This window comes from Phascolarctos cinereus, unplaced genomic scaffold (genome assembly GCF_003287225.1).
Source record: "Phascolarctos cinereus isolate Bilbo 61053 unplaced genomic scaffold, phaCin_HiC Scaffold_2;HRSCAF=192, whole genome shotgun sequence".
In the NCBI taxonomy this organism is placed as follows: Eukaryota; Metazoa; Chordata; class Mammalia; order Diprotodontia; family Phascolarctidae; genus Phascolarctos; species Phascolarctos cinereus.
In genome coordinates, this window is record NW_027555625.1 from 250,438,020 (window position 1) to 250,451,656 (window position 13,637).

The 13,637-nt window shown below is 43.1% G+C and overlaps 1 protein-coding gene across 4 annotated transcripts in view; it reads right to left on the minus strand.

The window, feature by feature from the left end:
• The window catches only part of NKAIN4 (sodium/potassium transporting ATPase interacting 4), a 117,583-nt gene extending 108,996 nt beyond the window's left edge, over nucleotides 1-8,587 (minus strand). The window contains exon 1 of one of the 4 annotated variants that reach the window (XM_020981566.2): nucleotides 8,323-8,587. In XM_020981566.2, the coding sequence (XP_020837225.1) occupies nucleotides 8,323-8,376 (54 nt within the window). In that variant the 5' untranslated portion in view covers nucleotides 8,377-8,587. The remainder of the gene's footprint in view (nucleotides 1-8,322) is intronic. The other 3 variants (XM_020981563.2, XM_020981565.2, XM_020981564.2) reach the window with 3 other exon arrangements.
• Between the last annotated feature and the right edge of the window lie 5,050 nt (nucleotides 8,588-13,637).

Sequence of the window (13,637 nt, forward strand, 5' to 3'; positions counted from 1 at the left end):
ATCATAGTTGATCATCACACAATGTGCTGTTACTGTGTTCAATGTTCTCCTGGTTCTGCTCACTTCACTCAGCATCAGTTCATGTAAGTCTTCACAAGTTTTTTTTGAAATCCGCCTGCTCATCGTTTCTTGTAGCACAATAACATTCCATTCCACTCACATACCACAACTTGTGCAGCCATTCCCCAACTGATGGGCATCTCCTCAATTTCCAATATTTTGCTACCACAAAAAGAGCTGCTATAAATATTTTTGTACAAATAAGTCCTTTTCCCTTTTTTATGATGATGTCTTTGGGATACAGACCTAGTAGTGGTAATGCTGGATCAAAGAATATGCACAGTTTGATTGTCCTTTGGGCATAGTGAGGAGGGGGCTTTGAAAGCCTTTGCTAAGTGCCCCCCAATTAGCACATCCATTACTTGTAAGGAACTGAAAAATTCTGTTAAAATAGCCATAAACAATATCATTGTTAATAATGATAATAATCAAAATAGCAAAACGAGATCTTGGCAGCCAAATGGATCCCAGTTGGGGGCAGAGGAAGGGGGGTGGTGAAAGAGTATGAATTCATGTGGGAAATCCACTGGAATCACTGTATTCTCCCATCCCCCATCCTAACTGCTTTTAAGAAGCTCTCCCTGCTGAATATATGTATTGTTAAGTAGCACTCCAAGGCTGTTTCAGTCCAAAAAGAAAGCTTATTTTCTATTACAAGCTTTAATGCCAAATAACTGATCCATGTATCTAAGGGCTTTCTACCCCCTTGGGGAATCATACATTTAGAAAGCACCTCATTAGACAAAGAGGGCTTTCCATTATGGATTTTAGATAAATAATAAACATGCATGGGGGCTGAGTTTATTATTAAAAGGAGACTCAAATAATTTGTATTATGTGAGCAAGCCCAGCTTTCGCACAATGTAAATAACAGATGATCTTGAGGCAGATTCCCTCCCCTGTGAAATGGGTAAGAGCCATAACTTTTACAGTATCTGAGAATATTGGAGCTGGAAGGGAACTTAGGGGTTGTTAAAGTCCACTAAATCAATAAGCAAGCATTTATTAAGTGTCTATTATGTACTATGCAGAATGCAAAGGAAAAAGTGAAACAGTCCCTTCCTTCAAGGAGCTTACGTTCTTCTCAGGGGAGACATGGTGTACAAAGGTATAAACAACACAGATACAAAATAACCATTGGAGGGTCTAGGGGAGAGGAGGGGATTAGTAACTGTGGAGATCAACAAAAAAGCCTTCCATAGAAGGTAACCCTGGAGCTAACTATTGAGGGAGATTAGCCATTCGAGGAAGGAATGCATTGCAGATATGGGGCCAGTCAATACAAAAGGCAGATCTAAGGTAGTGAAGAATAGTTAGGCCAGACCAAACTCTTCACTCCACAAATCAAGAGACTGAAGCAGTGGTGGAGACAAGGAAAGTATCACAGAGTCAGTGAGAATACAGTATGGAGTCAGTAAGGATACACTATGGAGTCAAGGAGGATATAGAATGGAGAAGGGCACTGATGTAGTAAATGTGAAGGTTTGGTTTGCTCTGCTGCTTGCCTTGCCTATGGACCAACATGTACCCTAAGGTCTCTCCTTCCTCTGCCACAGTGAAAACCCAGAGGCTAGGCTCTTTCCAACTTGTCACACTGATTTCTCAAAAGGGATATGTTTATTTAGCACCTAATTATAGAGAAGGAAGGTGACTTAGCCTGAGTCACCGAGATACTAAGTGGCAAAGCCAAGATTCAAAGCCTGCTGTGTGCTCTCTGAGAATTGGGCTGTCCTGACCCTTCCCCTTTGGGTCCTTACAATCAAAGGTGTTCACAGAGAAGCCATACAAGCTTCCAAGGTCAAAACTAAACAGAAATAATGGGCACAGAATTAAAGGCCTGAATAAAAAAAATGGCATAATTAATGTGCTTTCGTGTTGGAGGGGCCAAGAGCGAAATTGAAGAAAATCAGTCTTATACACACATATTAAGGGTTTTTGTGGTTTGGCCATTTTAGTTGTGTCCAATTCTTCATGATTCCACTTGTGGTTCTCTTGGCAAAGACACTGGAGTAGTTTGTCATTTCCTTCTCCAACTCACTTTAGAGATGAGGAAGCTGAGCCAAATAGGGTTGAGTGACTTGCCCAGGGTCACGCAGCTACTAAGCATCTGAGGCCAATTTGAACTTGGGTCTTTCCGACTCCAGGCCCACCATAGTACCCACTGTGCCACCTGGAAGCACTTATATATTAAGGATTGGGCTGGCCATCGAGTGCCTTTTCTTGAAAAAGTTATCTAGCAAAACCTAATCAAATTTAAATAATTGGCCTCTTTATGGAGATGCAGACACTGGCTATCTGAACCCTAATGGTCTAAAACAATTAACACAACCTTTCTGTTTTACTCCTTCCAGCCTATTCCCATAAGCATAAGCATGAATAATACTGTCTTTAATAATAATAATACTACTTCACATTTGTTACCCTTTATAGCGGACTTGAACAACTAGTAAACGTCTTCAGGCTGAAGACAGATTAGACTAGAGAGAGACTGACAATGGAGGCTGTCTGAGATTCTGCTTTATACTTTAAGAAATAATTTCTTCATGACAATCTTGAAAGTCAGATATGTACAAATGCTTTTAATTGTTCTGCTTGTCTTAAGTCTCTTCCCTCTCCAATCCATTCCCCCAAGAGATGCCAGAATTAAAGTCTGATCACGTCAGTCCTCTGTTCAAATAACTCCAGTAGTCCATACTGCCTGTAGGATAAAATACAAACTTCTGGGGTTTTCTTTGTTTGGTCGGTCCCTAAAGGCCTTTCATAATCTGGCTGGTCTACCATTCCAGGTTTATTGCATATTAGCTCCTTTCACACACTCTATATTCTATCCAAACTGGCCTATCTGCTGCTCCTTAGCCTTGATAATTCATCTCTGTGCCTTTACAGGGACTACCAGGTTCTTCCCTGCCCGCCAACCCAATGCCTGGAATTTACTGCCTCCCTCTTAGAATTCCTGGCTTCCTTCAGTCCAAATGCCACCTTCTAACAGAGAGACCTTTCCTGAGCCCTAAGTGGCTAGTACTCCACATACCACCCTCCCCCCATTACTTTATTTTTATTGTACATTTACTTAACTATGGATATGTTGTTCCACAGCAACAGAATGTAAGCTCCTCGAGGGCAGAGATTGCTCTGTTTTTGCCTTGGTATCCACTGTGCTTAGCATAATACCTGGCACATAATAGGCACTTAATAAATGATCCATTAATATTATTCTTATTTTATAGATACAAGAAAATCTCTGAAAGGCTAAGTAATCCCCACCTTTTCGTGGCTAATCAAGTCAGCACTGCAGCCCAGGTCTAGCTGAAAGTCTTGCACTATGTAGGGCAGCTCTTCCCATGTTACCCTCCTACCTGTCTGCCATTGCTTAGAATGTATTGTTATTATGGAGGATGATGAGGGAAATCTTCAGCTAAAGGAAACTGAGAGGAAACTAAGGGTGGCCCAGACAAAAAAAAAACATCCACATTAAGAATAAATGAATAGGCAAATTTAGGGAACTCTATCAAACCTAACATCTTCTTACCTACTTCCATCCACAAACTACTTCAGCCTAACCCTTGACGCTGCTTTTCAGTAGTCCCTAAGATTTTACTGTGGTCCAGGTTTTGACCCTGCTTCTGCTCTTAAGTACAGCTTATTGCTTCTGGCCTGTCAACTCCGTGACTTGCATTCTGGTATCCACACAAAAATTTGGCCCCTACCACTGCAGGGAGCTTCTCAAATTTGACCCCCCACTTCCACTCCCCAAATGAAGCAGATTTCTAGCTTTGAGAGCAGGGAAAGGAATAGCCAGGGCATGATATAACATCTTATTTCACATTGTAAATAACAGTGAAGGTTCTGACCACTAAAATCCCTCTGCTGCAATGAGTTCTATTAACAGTTTTATTAAAATGCTTACAAGTCTACATCCTGATTTTTTCTTCACTTTGGCACTCTCTTTGGACTTTTTTTTTTTACTGGTACAAGTAATGAATGAAAAGACCTAAAAGTTTAAAAAGAACCACAAGGCAATTTGGAAAGGAGGTATTTCAAGTTTAGAGCTAATGTTATTGATATAAAAAAGGGCCTCTGTGGGGGGTTGGTAGGGGTCTGGGAGAGAGGCTGGGGAAGTCTTTATTCTTGATGCGAATACACTCAATGGATCAGGACAAGATAATGAGAATAGCTAACACATATGAGGCAAATTAAACTCCTAACAGAAAGAGGCATTGTAATCCCAAAAGGTGATGGCAACTGGTTATGACTTTCTTCCAGATTTTCAGCCCCTAGAACCCAGCTCAGGGGTGAATTTTTAAATCGTCTCTATTATGTTTCTTACCTCATCACTGTAATGAAGTAAGAATCCTGGGAAATTTCTAAGTCCATCGAATCCAGCCTGGCTTCAGAATGGCAAAGTTCACTCTATTCTTTGGGGAGGAGGCTCCCAAGAAGAAATGCTTGGGGGTCTTTGTCTTGTATCTTGGTAACTAGAAAACTCTCACGGTTGTCAAGCAAACTCCTCTCCTTTTTATCCCCCTCCCTCACCACATCAAATCCCAGTGACCTGAGAGCAGTGATTGGTGTAAAGCCCTCTTCTCCTTCTTCCCAAAGCAAGATGATGAACTGGTGAATTTAACCGACAGACGGCAATTATCTATTAGAACAATAGCCCATTCAAAGGCAGCCCTATTACATTTTCAGTGTGCTGTCTGCCTGGCCAGAAAACAACTACCTAGCCACAGTTAGGATCCCAAGGACCCAGCCCACCATCATGTCCAGGTAACACAGAAGTAATGAGTCCAAGGGAACAGAATCTGAGGTCACAACCCCTTATTACCTACTCTTTCAGTAAATTACAAGTCACACCCTCAGTAACTGAATTATTTCTTTCTTAACTCATTGTTTAAATAAATGCCTTCTGAAATTATTAATGCCAGTGAATCCGACGATTTAAAAATAGATAACCCCAGGTGAGTCAAATTGCTAAGGCCACATTTTGTTTGTTCCCACCTTTGCTCAATTACTTATTGATTTGGAAAATAGATGACTCCCAAATCAGTATTGCTAGTCCTCACTTGGACCACACTACTCCAGTCCTGCACTTCCAACTGCATGAAAGGTCATCTCTATGTTTACATCCAACTGGCACCTCAAATTCAACACACCTAAACTCATCATTTCAAATCCCCTTCCCTACTGCCCAAAGCTATTCATTCATGTATTTGTTTGTTTGTTTAACGTCAGACCTCCCTACTTCTATTAACTGCATCAACTTGGGCTGGAATCCCCAGCACCTAGCACATAGTAGAGACTTAATAAATACTTATTCATAGACTGATTGGAAAGCAGAAACATCTGTGACTCCTCTATCTTTCTCACTCCCCTATTCCTCCCAAATAAACAAACATTCAGTTACTAAGTTTTCTGCCACAACTCTAGGTCAGGTCTTTATTATATCATGCCACAACTACTGGAATATCTTTCCTTATCTTCCCACTCCCCCTTCGATCCAGGCTGTGAAGGGTGCCAGACCATTCTTCCTAAAGCATTCTCTATTTTGTCTGCAGAATAAAATCCAAATTCCTTATCTTTGCATTCAAGACCCTCCTAAATCTTCTCCCAAGATATTATAGGATTGGGGTAGCTAGGTGGAGCAGGGGATAGAGCACTGGCCCTGGAGTCAGGAGGACTTGAATTCAAATCTGGCCTCAGACACATAACACTCACTAGCTGTGTGACTCTGGGCAAGTCACTCAACCCCAACTGCCCACACACACACACACACACACACACAGGATAGGATAGGATCCAGATCCCATTATTAGAACATTGAGAGCATTTAGTCCAACCTCCTGATTTTACAAATGAGCATACTTGCTTCTAGTCACCTGTCCTACAATCCAAAAAAAATTGGACAATTCACCCCTTCCTAAACAAGAGCCTGCCCCCACCACCACACCCTACCTCCAAGCCTTTGCTCAAGCTGTTACCTCCAACTGAAATGGTCTATCCTACTGAAATCCTATCCATCTTTCAGAGATCAGTCCAAATGCCACCTCCTCTTAGATCACTCCAGCTAAAAATAATCTTTCCTCTGCTCTGTATTACAGTAATACTTAATTTGTGCCACATTCTGCTTTATATGTCAGATGTGCATATGTGTTTGGGAGGGGGAATGTAGTGGACCCCGACCCCTTACCAAGCTATGTGCTCTTTGAGAACAGGGATGCTATCATGTTCATCTTCGTATTCCATACAGCCCCCAGCACAGTGCTTTGCACATAGGAGGCACTCAGTAAATGCTTGGTAATGAAATTACAGTTTAACATCAGCATTAAGTTGTTTTGAGACTTACAAAAAAAATCAAAATCTACTTTTAGAGGCTAGGTGAGTCTTATTGGAGTTCTCTTCCCTCTTAGAGCACATTATTCTCTATACCCTTTATTTGGCATTTTATCACTCTACCTCATGACCTCTCATATTTAATTCTGAAACTGTTATCTATTTTGAATGAGTTTATATCCTACCTTCTCAACTAGACTAAGTTTTGTGAAGGCAGGAGCAAGAGTTGTGTCTTATTCAACTTTGTATTCTCTAGCCTCCACATAGTAGGTCCTCTACCAACTTTCAGCTTTTAATGCTTGTTAAATGAATAACTGGCCTTTTGATTTTAACTATTGATTTAGCCCCTTCTTTATATAATATTTAGAGCTGCAAGGGGCCTTAGAGATCCTCTTCAACTATTTTTTTGACCCAACCCCACTCTCAACCCCACCACACTAAACAAATAAATAAATACAAATTTAAAAAATTCAACTTCCAGGAAACATAAGCTGCATTACTATGAGATGGGCCAGAATTTCCACTAAAAACTATGTGCTGCTTTTTTTAGCCTTTCCCTTCTAAAACTGGAAGAACAACAATGGCCCTGGCAGCAACCAAATGTCCAAGCAAAAACTGTAATAACAAAGAGAGGGCATTTCCTTTTTAAGATGGGAGAAACCCCAATCTATTAGCAATTGATAAGCCAGGGAACTACCAGATACAAGCCAAGCCCAACAGAGAATCACAAAACAGGGAAACCTTTGTTTATCCCGGTCCTGGGCTGACAGGCCAGCAGACAGCAAGGCAAGTTAGTTCAATTTTGGAAATCAGCATTCTAGAGATTAAGCTATTAAACTCAGTTTCTTTTAAAAAAGCATTCTATCCACCGGATTTCTCAGAGCACTTATTTGAAGACGGAACAAAAAGAGCCTCTTAAACAGTACACAAGATTTCATGAGGTAGAGGGGAAAACAATGTTAACCGAAATGTCTAATCTACTTCTCTGAGATTTTAGCTACTTTTAAAGCGGTACGTCTGTCCAGCACACCGAGGCTCACAAACACTGGGACGCGAAACAGTGGACCCTTTCGACACCACCCCTTTTCCTTCTCCCTCTCCCTCAATAACACACTCACATTCGCGAACACACAGAAACACACAGAAATGCGGAGGGAACTCACATAATCCTCATCTCTTTATTGGTTTACCTCAGTTGTCTTTCAGGAAGGGGAACATTTCGATTAAGGTCCATTTCCAGTTCTCTCAATCTGGCTGTGTCTAATAAAAAGTGACCCTCCCGATAATGAATTCGGAGTTGTATATTTGTGTGTGTATGTCTGTATGGTCCATCGGCAATATACATAGATGGCCCCTATCTACCATACACACAGAGATATACATCCCCTGTTCACACCGAAGCTTCAAGAAAACCCAGTACTTGTTGAGCTATTTATTGTCGGACTTTTCTTAACATAAAAACCGAAGGTGCAAAGTTACGAGGACCTTGAACAATAATGCCCAAACCTCACCAACACCAGTCCAAAACCTTGGAGCTGAAGGGTCTCTTCCTTCAGGACAGACAAACAGAAGGGAGACCCTGCTTTCTAATGGGAAAGGATGAGAGCATTTTTCTTTCCACCCCGGCCCGGGCCCCCAACACGCTAACAAAAGGGCTCCCCGTTTTTCTGTTTGACCTGGAGGGATTGAGCTTTTGTTCGCCCAGGCTGGGGTCCCCTGACGCCGCTTTAACCTGACCGCCACCTGTCCCTTAGCCCCCTCCCCTTTTTAGGCAGCTGGGGTATGGCACCACCCTGGCCGCGGAGCCTGAGTCAGGGGGTAGCGAAAGTTTGGACAGTGCAGCCCTCTCCAGAACGCTGGAAGCAGGGAGCCCTGACTCTCTTTCTCTGACTGGTGAAGGCTTCTTTGGGAAGAGTGAACCAGGCTACTTACCAGCTGTAAAGTGCAGATGAAAATAAGCGTGCAGCGGCCAGTGCAGCATCCCATGGTCCCGGCGCGCACAGGGCTGCTCGATTCGGCCCAAGTTCCAATGTGCTGCTACTACTGCTGCTACTGGCCGCCAGCCCCGGCTCAGTCCGTTGGTTCCCGGACCATGCCCCCTCGCCTCAGGCTCCTAGTCGCCTTCCCCTGTCCGCTTGGCCGGACTCACCAGCGCTCAGAGCCCCCCGCCCCCTGTCCGCCTCCCCAGCCGTGGCAGCAGCCAGATAACAGCTGCTCCGCCTATTCCCGCTGCTGGGGTGGGAGGGTGGGGGGCGGAGAGCGGTCCCGGTACAGGGTTTCTCAGCCTGGGTGGGTGGGTGGGTGGGAGGGGAGGAAAAGGGAGGGAATGGAAGCCACGGAAAGGACCACTTCTTAAAGGGGCGATGCCTCGGAGTTGCTAAAGGTATATAAGAGCGCAGGAGTTTTATTTTAGTGCGTTATTGCAAGAAGTTATTGACTTGCAAATATTCTAGAAGCAGCTTATTCATCCGTTCTTCCTTTAAATTTTTTTAAACCTTTATTTTGCAGCAAAGTACCAATCCATAGGCTATACTTATTTTTTTATCATCATTCCAGCTCCTGCCTGTTACTTCTCCGGTCCCTATAAACTTCTGACAGTATAGTATCCACCATCATCCTCTAGAGACCACCCCACAGATCACCCCACAGATCACCCCAGCGTCCCTACGTCCCTTAGTTACTCTATATCACCATCTTACCCCAATACTATGTCGACTATACTACTGTGGTGTATAACCGAAATAAAATGATAGGGAAACCCACAGAATGAAAATAGATTGGCAATCCAGAGACATATCTGCTAATCAGTAAAACCAGGGGATCAATTTCATCCTTCAAAAAGTTTTCAATGAGGCCTAAAAGAAAAAACACTGGATTTGAAGTTCACCAATTTGTGCCAAGCCCAGCTCTGCTACCTACTACTTGAGTAACACAGGACAAATTATTTCCCTTTTATGGGGTTAATTTTCCTTGAATGTAGCAAACTCTCTGGGCTCAATCCTCAATTCTAATATTAGTAGGTCAGGTCTCCAAAGGGTCAATAGCTACCTCTTGTTCTAGAGGTAATCCTGTGCCTAACTATTCATAAAATTTTAGCTCCCGAGATCCTACCAGTTTGCTTTCCCTTAACAATCAGCCGGTAGACTGTATTAGCTTTTGGAAAACACTTTTCTTCAAATAGCAGGGCAAGAATAGTATTTATGATAAACAGGAAGCATTCTCCAACAAAAACTCATGAAGTCTGTAGGAAGAGAAGAGTTGCCATAGATTTATAATGCAATGAGAGAGAAGCTTACGTGTAGGGAGCTCACTTTCCTAAGGCAATTCACAACTCTGGAACAGCAGGGCCTCAATATTTCTTTCTCCCAAGAGTCTTCATGAAGTTCACTAAAAGCAAGATATCAATGTCAGTCATGGTAAATCACTCCATTTCTAGGTTGGGCTGGCTCCAAATAGGATGTGGGGCCTCACCTAGATCGCTCAATCCAGTCTTTTCTTTTTGGCTAGGCAATGGAATTAAGCAACTTGCCCAGGGTCACACAACTAGTAAGTGTCAAGTGTCTGAGGCTGCACTTGAACTCAGGTCCTCCTGACTCCAAGGCTGGTGCTCTATTTAATGAGCCACCTAGCTGCCCTCATGGATCAATCCATTCTTGAGCTGGGTCAAGCAGGTCACTGGGCTGCTGGTTATGGCTACTCCTAGACTGGACTAGGCAGGTCACTAGGCCACCGCTACTTCTGGCCTGGGACAGGCAAGTCATTCAACCATGAGACTGCTGCTGCTGGACTAGGCTTGGCAGGTTACTCAGGCTCTAGAGTCTTCAAAGAACATGAATGAGTTGATCTGCTTGATTGCCAGGGCTTGCTTCTCATTGGGAAGCTTTGATTCAACCATCTACAGCCTCAGGTTTAACCAGGTGTGGTAGTGCTCTTTTTAACTAGAGTGCTCTTATATAGCAAGGTTATTGACCCTTAACCTAGAATTATTGTTGTTGTTCAGTCATGTTGGATTTTTGGTGAGTCTGTATAGGGTTTTCTTGACAAAAATACTAAAGAGGTTTACCATTTCCTTCTCCAGTAGATTAAGGTAAACAGAGGTTAAGTGACTTGCTCAGGATCACATAGCTAGTGAGTGTCTGAGGCCGAATTTGAACTCAGGCCTTCCTAACTCCAGGCCCAGCCCTCTATCCACTGAACCGCCTAGCTGCCTCCTAACCTAGAATTGTCAGAAGCCTCCCCTTTTATTTCCTCAGGCCTTTGACTCTGATTTTTGTCAGCTTCAGACAGACAAGAGACCTTTCCTGATTTCTCCAGGTTAGTGTGTCCCCTGACCCAAAATGACTTTGCAATTACATTTTTTTGTGTACTACACTGTGTGTGCACATGTATGTATGTGTGTGTGGATGTTTCCCATTGCTACTTCCAGGTTCTCCCCTTTCCCCTTTACTCAGTAATTCTTTCCTTTGAGGTTCATGTTATTCATATCTATCACCCAATCAAAATGCTGGTATCAGTTATCTATAGCCCCCCTCCACCAGGGCACTCTTCTTTCTTCCTCAATGAGTTCAGTACCTAGCTTACAATTTCCTCTCTTCTCCAGTTCCTACCCCATATACTAGGGACTTCAACGTACATGATGATACTCTAACCATTCAGTCCCTCCATCTACTCTCTTCCAGTTAGCTACTTCTCCATCCCAACTTAGCTATACACAAAGATGATCGTACCTTTGATCTTGTCATCACCCACAAATGTACTATCTCCATGTTCAAGAATTCTGAAATCCCCTTATCTGACTGTAATCTACTGGCTTTTCATCTCTCCCTCAGCCTCCCCTTATATAACCCTACTCCTCATCCTCACCATGACCTCTAATCCCTTGACCCTCAGTTCTCTCCCAGGTCATCTCCTCTGCACTAGCCACTCCTTCCTCCCCATTTTAACTCCTTAGTGAACCAATTCAATTCTATTCTGTCTTCTTCCCTTGAATCCCTCACCCCCCTTTACCATATCGCTAATTATGCTCAACCATGCCTCAGAATCAGATCATGCCCACCATTTGACACCTTCACACCTGCACACTGCTGCAAAATGAGGGTGGAAACAGTCATGCAAGCATTCTGACTAGGTCCACTACAAATTTATGTTACACAGTCTTAACTAGGCACTCACTGCTGCTAGGCAATCCTACTCCCTAATCATCTCACCATCCCACTCTCCACAACATTCTTCCAAACTTTTTCATCCCTCCTTAAACTTCCCATGGTTCCTCCTCCCCCTACTTTCTCAGCTGAAAACCTTGTCTCATATTTTACAGAAAAACAAATTGAAGCCATTCTCCCTGAACTCCTTCTCCTCTCTTCCTGATCACCTATCATTCAACTGCCTTCTGCCACTCTTTCCTCTTTCACCTCTGTCTCACATAATAAAGTGACCCTATCTCCTCCAACAGACCACCCTTCTGTAATCCCCACTCTCACTTGTTCATCAATCTCTTCCTCCCTACTGGCTCCTTCCCTACTGTTTACAAACATAACCATGTCTCCCCTACTCTGAAAAAATCCTCACTTGATCCTTCTACCACCACCACCCCCTCCCTAACTATCATACTATATCTCTTCTGCCCTTTGTAGCTAAACTCCTTGAAAAGGCCAACAATAAGTAACTCCACTTTCTCTCCTTAGACTCTCTTCTTATCCCTTTACGATCTAGCTTCTGACCTTAGCATTCCACTGAAATTCCACTGCTCTCCCTAAAGTTACTAATGATCTTTTAGTTGCCAAACTCAATGGCCTTTCTCCTTGACTTCTCTGAAGCCTTTGACACTATTGACTACTCTCTCTTCCTGGATACCTTCTCTAGCTTTTTGGAACACCACTGTCTCATGGTTTTCCTCCTACCTGTCTAACTGTTCTTTCTCTGTCTCCTTTGCTGAACACTCCAGATCATGCCCTCTAACTGTAGGTGTCCTTCAGGGCTTTGTTCTGGGTCCTTTTCTCTTCTTCTATGCTACTTCACTTGGTGGTCTCATCAACTCCCATGGATTTAATTACCACCTCTATGCCTATGATTCACAAATCTACCTTTCCTGCTCTAATCTATTCCTTGACCTCTGATCTCACATCTCTAACTGCCTTCCAGATATCTTGAACTGGATATCCAGTAGATATCTTAAACTCAACATGTCCAAAACAGAACTCATTATCTTTCCCCTTAAATCCTCCCCACCCTCCAGGTCCCTATTACTGTAGAGGGCAATATCATCCTCCCAGTTCTCGAGGCTAGAAACTTAGGAGTTATTCTGAGTTCCTCACTATCTTGTACCCTGCTCCCCCATATTCAAACTGTTGCCAAGGCCTTTTGATTTCACCTTTGCAACATCTCTCAAATATGTCACCTTCTCTCTTCTGACACTGCCACCACTCTAGCGCAGGTCCTCATCACCTCACACCTTGATTACTGCGCTAGGCTGCTGGTCAGTCTCTCCCTCTAGTCTCTCCCTACTCCAATCTATTCTCCATTCAGCATCCAAAATAATTTTCCTAAAACACAGGTCTGTCCAAGTCACTCCCCCAATTCAATAAACTCCATCTGCTCCCTATTGCCTCCAGAAGCAAATGCAAAATGTTCTGTTTGGCATTCAAAGCCCTTCATAACCTAATCCCTTCCCACCTTTCCAGGCTTCTTAAACCTTAGCTCCCAACAAGTAATCTTCAATCCAACAACATTGGCCTTGTGGCTATTCCACAAATAAGACACTGTATCTCTTGGCATCTTCTCTGGCTGACTACTCCTATGTCTGAAATGCTCTCCCTACTCCATTCTGACTGCTGACCTCTCTAGCTTCCTTTAAGTCCCAACTAAAATCCCACTATAGGAATTCTTCCCTAACCCCTCTAATTCCAGTGTTTTCCCTCTTTTAATTATTTCCTACTTATCCTGTGAATAGCTAGCTTTACATATATTTGTTTGATGTTGTCTCCCACATTACACTGTAAGCTCCTTGAAGCTGGAAAACGCCTTCTGCCTTTCTTTGTATCCCCAGTGCCTAGCACAGTAGTAGGTACTGGAGCATAGTAGGTACTCATTAAATGTATGAGTGAGTAGAATGTAAGCTCCTTGAAAGCAGAGACTTTTGTTTTTACTTTTTATTCTCATCCTCAGTGCCTAGCATGCAAGTGCTAGATGATTGTTGTTCAGTTTAATTGAACTGATGAGCAAGGTGTAATGGCAAGCAGGCGGGATTT